Source organism: Cheilinus undulatus, linkage group 23, assembly GCF_018320785.1.
Source record: "Cheilinus undulatus linkage group 23, ASM1832078v1, whole genome shotgun sequence".
Taxonomy (NCBI): Eukaryota; Metazoa; Chordata; class Actinopteri; order Labriformes; family Labridae; genus Cheilinus; species Cheilinus undulatus.
Window position 1 is genome coordinate 15740353 of NC_054887.1, and position 12159 is coordinate 15752511.

Genomic DNA, 12159 nt, shown 5'->3' on the forward strand with positions numbered 1-12159 from the left:
TGTTTTCGTAGTATTTGTTGAATCAATACGGCTTTAATAACAAAAAAACCTTTCACAAAAATAATTTTTTATTTCTCTCATGAAAGAGGAAGTGAGTAATGAGGATGTCCAGCAGTCCAGCAGAGCTTTGGGTTGGGTTTCCACTTCTCTTAGGAACATGTGGGGATAGGGGGGCTCCAAGGAAAAATGGTTGGGAAACACTGCCCTAGGCCATGCTTACTCACCACATCTACCCTTTACTGTGCCCTAAAGGTGTAGACATCATTTTTTCTACCAGATGATTTTCCTACATCTCTGGTAATATGCAAGGACCTCCAGAGCACTACTGGGGTTGTGCCGATTCTCCATCCTGCCCAATGGGACTCTCTCTCTTAAAGTTTAAACATTTTAAACATTAACGTTTTATAGTGAAATCATCGCTATAACATTGTTTTTCAAGTGTTTATTTGATTAAATCTTTATTATTTTACATTTACTCTCAGTCAGTTGGTTCTTCTCTCAGTCACACTTCTCCATCACAACAATAACAACAACACACTGATGGTGTGTGTTCATACACACACCATCAGTGTGTTTATGCTGGAATGAAAACACTCTGTTGATCCTTGATGCTTAGTGATACATACAGCCTTCTGACCATATGCTGTTTATTTCACCAGTGTATTTGTTGACAGATCCAGACCAAATGTTTTAATATCAACATGACCCATGGTAGCAGTGTGGATCAGATCAAGCTCAAGAAGAGGAACACTTAAGGAGGAGATGGCCTTGTGGCGAGGTCACGTCCCAGTGGCTTGGGTTCAAGTCCAGCCTGTGGCTCTTTCACCCCATGTCATTCTCCACTCTCTCATCCCAGTGTCCAGCTCTACCTACTGGACTGAAGGTCAGCTGGACGCCTGAGAAGGAGAGGAGGTTAGAGAGAGACCACGCCCTCTAGTAGGTGGATTTGTTTATGTAGATGTTACGTGTGAGTCTGAGGGCAGTGGTGGTTTAACCGTTTAAGTGTTTCAGGTCAATTTTCAAACATAAAGGAGCATCAACGAGCCTTCAGAACATCCATGAGGTCAGCAAACAGGAAGTCACATGATCAGGCCATGGGCAGCTCATGATAGGCTGCATACTGTCCGGTTACATGATGGTAGATCTGAAAAATCAATAAATTAACTGATTAAAGGCCATGTTAGCTGAGGTTTAAGATTAGTCACTAAAGTTTACATCTCACTAATCCATCTGTATCTGTGAGTCTCTCCTCACCTGGCGCTCGATGTCAGCCAATAGGCTGCTGGCTCCGATGCGGAACAGGTGTGGGTGGAGCCATTCGTCTCCTAGCTCCTCCTTAATGAGAGCGAGCCACAGCAGGGACTCCTGGGCCGTCCTGATCCCCCCCGCTGGTTTAAATCCGATCTACAAACGGACAGTGGTTTAATAATGTAGATTTATTTTAACGAGGATTAATAATTTAGAGAATTAATTTATTCCTAGATCTATTGTTTTAGTTTAATCAGACTATTATAAACCATTGTTAGTGTACCTTATGTCCTGTAGACAGGAAGTAGTCCCTGATGGCTCTCACCATCACAATGGCGACTGGGTGGGTGGCGTTGACAGTTTCTTTACCTGTGGACGTTTTGATGAAGTCTGAACCTGTGCACATTAAAAAAACACAAACAAAGGGGTTCGGGTTAAGTAATAATAACGATATCCATCGGTCTCCAGCAGAGACAGGTGTAGAAGAGTCTGGAAGAAGGTAACGTCACCTGTTGGGTCTCATCAGAAGAGCTTTAATTAGTGCTGACCAAAGGAAGTCAGAATGGATTACAGGAGGTGTAGTTCCTTCAGTCTCAGGTAAAATTATGTCCTCATTCTCTTTGCCTTTTCTCTGTTTTCACTCCTGTTTTTGTGCTGAATCATATGTTTTTTACACAGTTAGCTGGTTTGCTCAGTTGCTAAATTAAAATATTGATAAAAGATTTAATGAATGTGAAAAGACAATCTGAACATGAGCTCAGTAAATCCTCTGTTCAGTGTCCATCCTGTTTTATCATCTTTCTGATAAAAATAGAAAAAGATGAAGACAGGCCAGCTGATAGATTACCCACAATGCTCTGCTGGGCTCTGTAATGACACTTCATTAGAGATGAACATTTTCAGTCCATTAAAGATGAGTTCAGACTGTTTCTGCTCCCCACGCCGCCGTCTTAATTACACGTCAGGGATCGATTATTAACGTTGACAACAGCGTGGAGATCATTCAGAATCAGATTAATACGTGTCTATTTAATATGTGTCTCAGATTAATGTGTGGTTATTTAACATGTGTGGTAATAATGTGATTTACATGTTCTATCATCATTTTTTTACTCCTACAGTCTCTCAGATTCAGCAGCAGAGGACACAGAGACATCTAATAATCATCTCTGTCACAGTCCTACAACCTGCTGAGTGTGATGGAGATAAAGCTGGGCAGCAGCACCATCAAGAGGACAACAGCATGAATTGCACCTTTAACTTCGTTGAAAACCTGCTGCCTTCACATGTTGTTGTGTTGACTTAGTTCAGGAGGAGAGGTGCTCCCTCACATACAGAATAACACATAGTAACACATACCAGCCATCATGGCGACCAAGCTGGCCTTGTAGACGTTAGTGAAGGTGCCGAGCTCTCCAATGGCGAGGATGGTCTTCATGTGAGCGTCTCCACACGCCGAACGGAACTGACGGATCTCATCATACAGAGCTACAGAGAGAGGGGGGAGAGTCTTCGTAACTTCGTAACAGATGGCAGTTTGATATGTTCTAGATTCATTACACAGAGTATAATATTTTTAGACTTTTTTGTGTTAATGTTGACACTATAATTTACTGACATGCACCTATAAATATAAAACAAACACCCCCATCTAAACATCAACTACGCAGCGTTTGAAACAACAAAATGACCATAAACATAAAGAAACAGGAAAATAAGAGACAGATCATGTGACTAAAGCGTACCCTCCCATTGGCCTGTGATGGCGAGTGTTCGATTGATGACAATGTCGATCTCTGTTGCTCCATCAGACACGGCCAGGCGAACTTCTTGTAGGCGGGTCTCCAACGGGGTCTGACCTGCAGGGAAACCAGTCGCCACTGAGAGCAAGAGAGAGAGAAGTGAGACAGAGTATCAGGTAACCCTAACACAGAAAAAGGTTAAGTCAGGTGTGTAATAGGGTCATGTGACTCACCTGAGGCCACAGGTAAACTGGAGTTAGCATCTTTAAGGGATTTAGCAGCATCAGCAACACGAGCAGGATACACACACACTGCCGCCGTGGTTATACCTGGAGATACAAAACATGAAAATACACAGCAATGAACAAAAATAGACAACACACACTGCTGTCACAGTGGAGAAACACACTCACAGTGATGAAGTGACCTGTTTCCCTCCTGCTAGATAAACCGAGCTATCGTCATGTTTTACATTCTGCTGTCAGAGGTTCAATTCTATTTCTAATTTTCCAGTACCTCCTGTCACCTCTAAACAGAGTTACAGGTGTAGTGGTGAAACCTCCCCCTGTGAAACATGACGACCCTTCTAGTTCCTGATGTACCATCGTTGTGAAACAACAATACCAGGCATTTCTACTACCAGAGATTTTATAAATGCTTGTTTAAAAACATAATACATTCAAACAACATTAAAATATGATTTTATTATCGTTGATGTATTTTCAAGATCTTGTTGATTATTTGCTGTGTATGTTGTTCATGTGTTGTTTATTTGTTGTTTTTAGTTTATTTGTTGGGTATATTGATTCTTAGCTGTGGTTGCTCTTTATTTGTTTTTTGTTTTTTTTTTATTCTGTCCAATGTTTCTCTATTGCTTATTTGTTGTGTTGATTGTTACCTCTGCCAAGGAGGTTATGTGATCGGGTGGGTTTGTTCGTTCGTTTGTTCATTTTTTTGTTCGTTTGTTAGCAATATAACTCAAAGAGTCGTGGACAGATTTTTCATGAAGTCTTCAGGAAATGTCAGAAATGGCATAAGGAAGAACTGATTACATTTTGGGACTGATCTGGATCACCGTCGAGATCCAGGAATTTTTTAAAGGATTCTGTACTATTGGGACATAGGGCTGCGCTGTTACCACTTTACACCAGGAGGTGGCGGACATGAGTAACTTATTCAAAGTTTTGGAGTTTATAGAGTTTGAAAGACATGCTCGGTCGAGGAGACGAGTCAGGGCGTAACAAAGAGAAAGACAGTGAATTGTAGCGTGAATACTCACAATGCTGGGAGGAATAGAGGAATATTCACCCTCTGCCGTGACTTCCACATGTAGCGAAGCCAATGCTTTGCCTCATCGTGTCTCCACCCCACCAGGGTGGGAGTAATCAGCAAATTAGATTTTGGGAGTGATCTGTATCACCGTCTGGATCCAGAGATGTTTTTAAAGGATTCTGTGCTATTGGGAGATAGGGCTGATGGCAGAGGTTTTGCTCTCTGAGTGCTTTTCTAGTTAATATATGGGTTATTTGCTATGTCTATTGTTTGTTTGTTATTTCTGTTGTTTGTTGGTTGTTTATTGGATGAGTCTATTGTTTATTGTTTTGTCTTTTTTTCATTTGCTGTTTTATTGTCGTGTCTGTTATTTACTTTTTGTTTGTTGTGTGTTATTTGTTGTGTCTCTTGCTTATATTTTGTGTATGTTGTCCATTTGTTGTGTCATTTATTTGTTTTTTTCTGTTGTTTATTAGTTGGGCATAGTTTTGTCTGTCGTGTATTTCTGTAGTTTGTTGTTTTCTTGTTTTTTCATTTGTTGTATCTGTTGCTTATATGTTGTGTCTGTTGTTTATTTGTGGTGTCTGTTGTTTATTTGTTGTGTCTGATACCAATTTGTTGTGTCTGTTGTTTATTTGTTGTGTCTGTTGTTTATTTGTGGTGTCTGTTGCTTATTTATGGTGTCTGCTGTTGATTTGTTGTGTCTGTTGATTATTTGTTGTGTCTGTTGATTATTTGTTTTGTCTGTTGTTTATTTGTGGTCTTTTGCTTATTTGTTGTGTCTGTTGTTTATACTTGCGTAGTCTGTAGTTAATTTGTTGTGTTTGTTGTTTATTTGTTTTGTATCCATTGTGTGCTTGTTGGACCTTTGTCGTGCATGTCCATGCTCTTCAGCAGGTCGAATCTGATTGGTTGGATAGCTTTCAGGCACAGACGGTGGACGTTAGACGGCGTGTCATCCCCCGCCAGAGTGGTCAGGTCGATACATGTGACCGCCTTCAGGAGCCACGCCGCCTGCAGCATTTAGAAGAAAAACACAAGAAGGTTAAAAATGTAAAAATGATGTCAGAGCAGATAACTGTAGACTGTCTCTTTTTTCATCCCTTAGACGTCAAAGTGAAGGAAGAAAGAATTTTTAAAAACAGATCAAACAGGAAGAGAATAGACAAAACGGCAGGCAGATGCAGTAGTAAACCTGACTCTGACTCTTCTCTTAGATCAGCTCTATTCATGCTCAATCAGATCAGGTAGGGTCGTGTCTTCATGGTTCATCTTTGCTGCATTATGACCCACGTGTGGTGTTGTGCAATGTTGTATGTTGTGTAGTTGTAAATTGTGTACCTGCCACTGTTTCTTGGGCGTCTTCAGTCCCTGGATGTGCTGAGCCCTCTTCAGGACGGCCTGAGTGTTAACCTTTACCTTTGACACCCACTGCAGATCTAACACACCGCAGCAGAGGATCATGGGAAAATAAGAGCACATAGAGAAGATGATGAAATGTTAGAGATTCACACACTACTGAACACAGTAAGAGTGGATACAATGTTTGTAAAAGAGGGAGGACATGGTGAGGAGCGAGGGTAACTCATGACTGGCAGTCATGAGATCTACATGAACGCCTCCGTCTGACCATCAGCAGAGAATACACGATATCATTAACTACATGATGTTTGGTGGTCAAACACAGTTGAGCATCTTCTTTACTGTAATTATTAGACTTTATATTACTTTAAGACATTCATATGTCTATCTTAATGTCTGATTTTTACATTGCAGTAAGTACAACACTACTTAAAATATAATGGGAAAAAAAAAACAAGATTTAAAAAGCTCAAGAAAAAGGACCAAATTACCGCTGGTTAGTGTTTGTTTTACAGTGTATGACTAGGCTTTTAACAGTGTTTTTTACAGTGTGTCCCTCCGGTCAGTCCTCTCTCACATGTTACTGATTAAACCAGTTAAAACAGAGCCTTAACACATTAAACCCTATGTTTGGGGCAATAGATAAAACATATAAAATCATATATTTAATGTGAAGCTCTACAGTCATATTCTTGGAAAAGTAAATCATCTCAAGTGATGATATTTAACACGTGAACAGTTCTACAGTCCTATGTAATGAAAACTGGAACATGCAGTCAGTAACATTAAACAGCAGCAAACGTGAACGGTTCTATAATAACAATAGCACATGAATGTAACATTTAACAGTTGTAAGTGTCCTTTATTAAGTTCAAATGAACAGGCTGTAGAATTGAACTTTGACTCACGTGTTTAAAACAAGAAAAAAAATCATGCTGCTATCGCTTTTAAACGTAAACAAATGACGTCATGAACAGCTCCGGAAACGTTAGTGTTGGTGTTGTTCTTACCAAGTGGAATTCCGGGGTTCCTCGCGGACATGATGACGAATAAAGGCTAATAAATTGAAGAACCGATCAAAGGTCCACACACTTTACCAACTGAGCTGTCACACTTCACTTCCTGATGAACATCGACTTCCGGAAGTACAACCCCTTCTACACAATAAAGCTCCAGCAAACATACTAAACCTTTTTTTTTTTTTTTACGCTCAATTTGAAAACTGAAAATTAGTCTAGTCTGCTCAAATGTTAAAAAAAAAACATACAAAAAAACAAAATGACAAAAAATATGATCATACAGAAAAGTAGCTAATAATAAAAAGATGTATCTCAGCAAATCTATTAGGCTCCATAAGATACAAATTAAACGCAGTCTTAAAATATAAAAAAATCTAGTGCTCGAGATACGGATAAAAAAGGCACGCGAGTTACTAAATCGTGCACACGTAAATACGGACAAAATGCGAATAAAACGTGTGAGCATACATCAGTCCCAGGTGCCAAAATCCGACTGTTTTTCTGCCCCTAAAACGCTGGGTAAATCGCCTGTTAAAAAACAGGAGAGGAAAATTTATAAGATCTGGCAACCTTTTCTTGATCATTTCAATCAAATGAACACAAGTTAGTTGGGTTCTTTAGAGCATGGAACAAGGAAAATAAGGAAAAAGAAGAAATTATAACATAAATATGTTGTGCAACACCCCTGCCCCCTTCGCTTTTTTATTATGTATTTATGTAGTTTCCAATGTTCTTGTGAAATGTATATGTTTACTGTTTTATCCTCGTATTTTTGTTCATGATAAACTATTTCCTTACTTTTTAATTTTGTGGAAAATCAGGTGACTGTGTATGGACAAGTGTATTCAACCATTGCTGTATACTGTTGTTTATGTTACAAAAGACAATAAAAACAGTTTGAAAACAAAAGATGAAACACAAACGTATATACAGGTGTTCACAGAGACAAACATACAGAAACATAAATACAGACATAAATAATAAATTTCAGCAGTAACCAAAATACAAAAACACATATAACAGAAATACATCTTTCCAGGGGGAAGGCAGTGTCAACTTGAGGTGACAAGGTACTAAACGTAACGGTTGCAAAATGTATGAAATGAATAATATAGCTCATCTAATCTTCAGTCTTGTTTTCAGTCCTGCACAGTCACACTGTATAAATATGTTTTTATTATTTGCATGGTCTTTAAAGCTTTAGCATTTTCTGAACACATAATGGAGTCCATATTGTGGTATGGTGCAGGGCCGGCTCTAGCTGTTTTTGGCACCCTTGGCAAAATTACAATTTGGTGCCTGTTTTTCTGTTTACATATTTTTCTACTTATGTTCCTACAGCCTGTAAAAAGATCTTCCTCTCCTATACAGGCTCTAAATGTAACTGGCAGATCTGATTTAATACCGTTGCACAAATTTGATGCACTGATAAGGAGATGCAAACGTAGTTCACTATGTGGGCATTCAAATGAGGGACTATCAGTGCCCATAATTCCTTACAAGGAAATTCAGACGAAGAACAATGCAAATGAAAAACTGAGTGCCCATTGTTCACTATGAGGAAATTCAAACTAAGAATGATGCATGCCCAGATAAAGTCATGGTGCCACTTTGGGAATGGCTGTGATGCTGCTCTTTAAAAATGCTCTTCGTCTCCCGGTTCACATCATCTTTCCTTCTGAACTCGACCAGAAGACAGATCCTTATTCTCCTTCTCTTCATACAGACAGGTAAAGTTTTAACATCCATTCTTTCAACATTAGAGAATAAGCTGATCGCCCACACTCAAGTTAAACTTCTGAAGAAGAGAAGCTGCTTCTAAAGGTAAAATTATTTACTGAGTCATCTGAAATAAACGAACCAGATGTAGATGTCCTAATACTGGCCAGTGTCTGATCCGAGTATGTGTATCAGAAGAATACTGAATAATTCTGTTTTTGGATTTAATTGTCACCTCTTCCACAGGATCAGTGGCTGAATTTCCTGACACTTTCATCAAAGGTATGTTTGATTATAATTTCTGTGGATTAGAATTTATAAAATCTATGAAACCTTATTCAGTTTGACTCTTTTCTAGTCTCCATGTGTTCAGATGGACAGACGATGGATGACTGTGATGCTGGTAATCCTCATGTCTGCTGAATGTTCAGCTGCTGTAGACCAGAACAAGCTGGCAAAGCTGATAAAAGGCATCCAGAACAAGTGAGTGTAAATGTTCAACAGTCCCTAAAGAGGAAAGCTTCAGTCTTTGGAATTTTACTTTTTATTCTGCATGACAGCAGCTAGCTTGGCATAAACACAGACTTTTTTTTTTCTATTCAAACCAAAAGTCAATTCATACAACAGGAGTGAGAATAACACGAGTAATATTTCCATAATTCAACAGATAAGACATCCGAATGATCAATTTAATGCTTTCTCTATTAACAGGTATGGTCTAAGTGGTATGTACAGTCTGGCTCTCAGCATCAAGGATGATGACCCAAAAAACCTGGAAGAAGTCTTTACACAAAACCCTGTGAAGAGCGTTACAGACAAACTTAATGCTGGTGAGGTGTACAAAGGGGATCAACTTGTTGTTGCTAAAGTCAAACAGCCTGAACACGCTGAGTATCGACTTCTGAAGGACATAAAACTCACCAGCATAGACGGTGGTTTGTTGGTTCTCTTTTCTTATGCCTCCTCTTGTCCAACAACCTGTACAAACCCAGGTAACCAATACAATATCCTTAAATTCATCAAAAACCTCATCAACTCTGGGAAATGGAGCAATCGTGTCTTTGTGTTTGAGAAGGTATTCCTGCCCGCAGGCAGTCAGGGTATTGAGGAGGCAGAATTAACAGAGGCCATTGAAAACCTCACTACATCTGGCATCGATCTGGCCAACATATTTCGCTGTTACACACCAAAGGGTCAAAAGGACTTTGAGTGCTCCAGCTGCTCCAGCCAGGGGAAAGTGGCAGAGTATTGTGTTGATTACAAAGCAAAATGAAAAACGAGGCCTTCTCAGCACTTATAACAGTAAAACCATCTGCTGCATGAGATGGATGCAAATATAGAAATAGTTAGCAAAAGCTTGGTTTTCTTTGTAGTCACTATTCTTAGTTTAGAAACACACAATGTGAGAATCTTGTTCTTGATTTTCTCCCACTCACAATGTGGGGTTGGAGGCTGATAGCTGCAGTGTTTTAAGTCCATTCAGTCTTCAGGAGAGTTGTGTCAGTTCAGTTTTCTTCTGCTCTGGGACGAGTCAGTGTCATAAACATCACACGTTTGATGTCACTGAATGGATGCCCATATTTTTACAGCTCACTGTGACGACCTCTTTACCCTTAAGAGTTCCTTTAAATCAGTCTGGATTTCACACACCTCTTTTTGTTTTGTTTGTCATCTTTCCTCAAAACTGTAAAACTAGCCTGCTTGTATGCTATCTATCCTGTCCTGTTACATGTCTCGGTCTTTGTCTCTATTGTTTGTCTTCCAATAAAAAACAATAATAAAAAATAGAATAAAAAAGAATTCCTTTTATATCCTAACAATTTTTCTCCCTGTTGACAAAAAATGTCGACTTCCCAAAAACTGCTTTAAAAATATTATGAATTATTATTTTTTACACTTTAAACTAGTCAGTCTTTTAAAACTACTTCAGCATGAAATATACATATCAAATATTAAAGGTCACATATTGTACCCCTTTAAGACAAGTTTATATTGGCGTCAGAGGTCCCCAGCACATGCCTGTGAAGTTTGTTTCTGAATAACAATCCAGTATTGGATTTTTGCATGCCTAAAAACCCCTCTGTTTCAGCCCTGCTCAGAATGAACTGTTTCTGTGTCTGTGGCTTTGTTGTTAATGAGCTGTCTGACTCCGCCCCCCTGACTCAGCCCCTCTAAGGAAATGGATGTGGCTTTCGAAACATGGAAGACTCATATATCTTATATTCATTTGTTTCAGTCACAGTTTCCACCTGAAGCCTAATAAAAGGTGTGTGAAACCAAATGTACAGCAGGGGGCAGTAGTTCTCTCGTATGCACATCTAAAAGAATACACAGAAGACTGAGCTGGAAACTTTTAACCTCAGTTAATTAAATATAAATCCTGCATTTTATCAACACTGTAAAATGTGACAAACACATGTATCATAAATGGTTTTATTGTACGACTGATTGATTTAAACATTACAAAGAACACAGAGCAAGAATCACATTTGTCAGAAAAATGTCTCACATATTTATTGTAAGAGAATTATTAAAATACATAGACATTTAAAAATCACATTTATAGACATTTACATACGCTGAAGGGACCAAAATTAAAGCTGTAGCATTATAATGCCATCACAGTCCATCTTTATGATGAGGTAGTGCTCTGACTGAGTGGAGGTTTAATCTGCAGACTCCTTTCCTCCTCCTCCTTCTTCTTCTCCTTCCTCTACTTGTTCCTGCAGAGAAAACAGTACCAGTGAAGGTTATTACTGTAAATGTGAAGTATGAACTGTATCACCAGTTCATACTTCACATCAACAAGGATTTGGATTTGTTTCTGGGTATTCAGATACAAAGGTGTAATCTTTAATGCTTTATGGATGCTCCTCAGTGAAAATATAGCTCAGACAGAATACAGAGGCGGTCTGGGATGTTTTCTAGTGCTAACTTCAGACACAGTTTGAATTCAACATTTCTCAGTCACACAGAAGGACAATCTGATTCAATCACTGACCTCTCACTAACTTTTTAACGTAGTGAGAGGTCAATATGTGCTGCAGGTGTGTTTCCAGGTATGTGTCTCACCTGAGTAGAGGTTTTTGGGACGACCTGCTGAGGCTTCAGGAGACAAGAGCAGAAAGACACATTAAAACCAACTTCAACATAATTCAAGAAACTTTGAAAAAAGGATGTGATGGGCGAGGGACGTGTTAATGTGGAAATATCAGTGGAGGATAAAACTTACTTAAGTACTACTTCAGTCAGACTAACATGATTAATCAGATTTTAAAGTCCCGTTGAATTAAAATAATAAAACTGCATGAAACGTACAGTGTTTGGAATACTCACCCACTTCCTGGGTCTTCCTCGTTGTCTCTTCTTCCCACTCACTTCAGATCTCTGAAACTATCAGAAAATATAATCATAAAATACATAATATAATAACATAACATTACAAAACATCACATACAGTCATGGACGAAAATATTGGCACACCTGGAATTTTTCCAGAAATACACCATTTCTCCCAGAAATTGTTGCAATTACAAATGTTTTTGGTATACATGTGTTTATTGCCTTTATGTGCATTGGAACAACACAAAAAATCTGAAGAAAAAAGACAAAATTGACATAATTTTACACAAAACTCAAAAAATGGGCTGACAAAATTATTGGCACCCTCAACTTAATATTTGGTTGCACAACCTCGGAAAAAAATAACTGTAACCAATCACTTCCTATAACCATCAGCAAGCTTCTAACACCTCTCAACTGGATTTTTGGACCACTCTTCTTTTGCAAACTGCTCC

At 38.8% G+C, this 12159-nt stretch overlaps 1 protein-coding gene across 1 annotated transcript; it reads right to left on the bottom strand.

The window, feature by feature from the left end:
• Positions 1-427: 427 nt before the first annotated feature.
• Positions 428-6766, bottom strand: dera (deoxyribose-phosphate aldolase (putative)). The gene is made up of 9 exons (XM_041780395.1): positions 6635-6766; positions 5604-5701; positions 5129-5276; positions 3224-3319; positions 2994-3128; positions 2608-2736; positions 1532-1644; positions 1255-1404; positions 428-1144 (listed from the first exon to the last, which is right to left on the bottom strand). The coding sequence occupies exons 1-9, from the start codon at positions 6663-6665 to the stop codon at positions 1088-1090; spliced, it is 957 nt and encodes a 318-aa protein (XP_041636329.1). The 5' UTR covers positions 6666-6766; the 3' UTR covers positions 428-1087.
• Positions 6767-12159: the final 5393 nt, after the last annotated feature.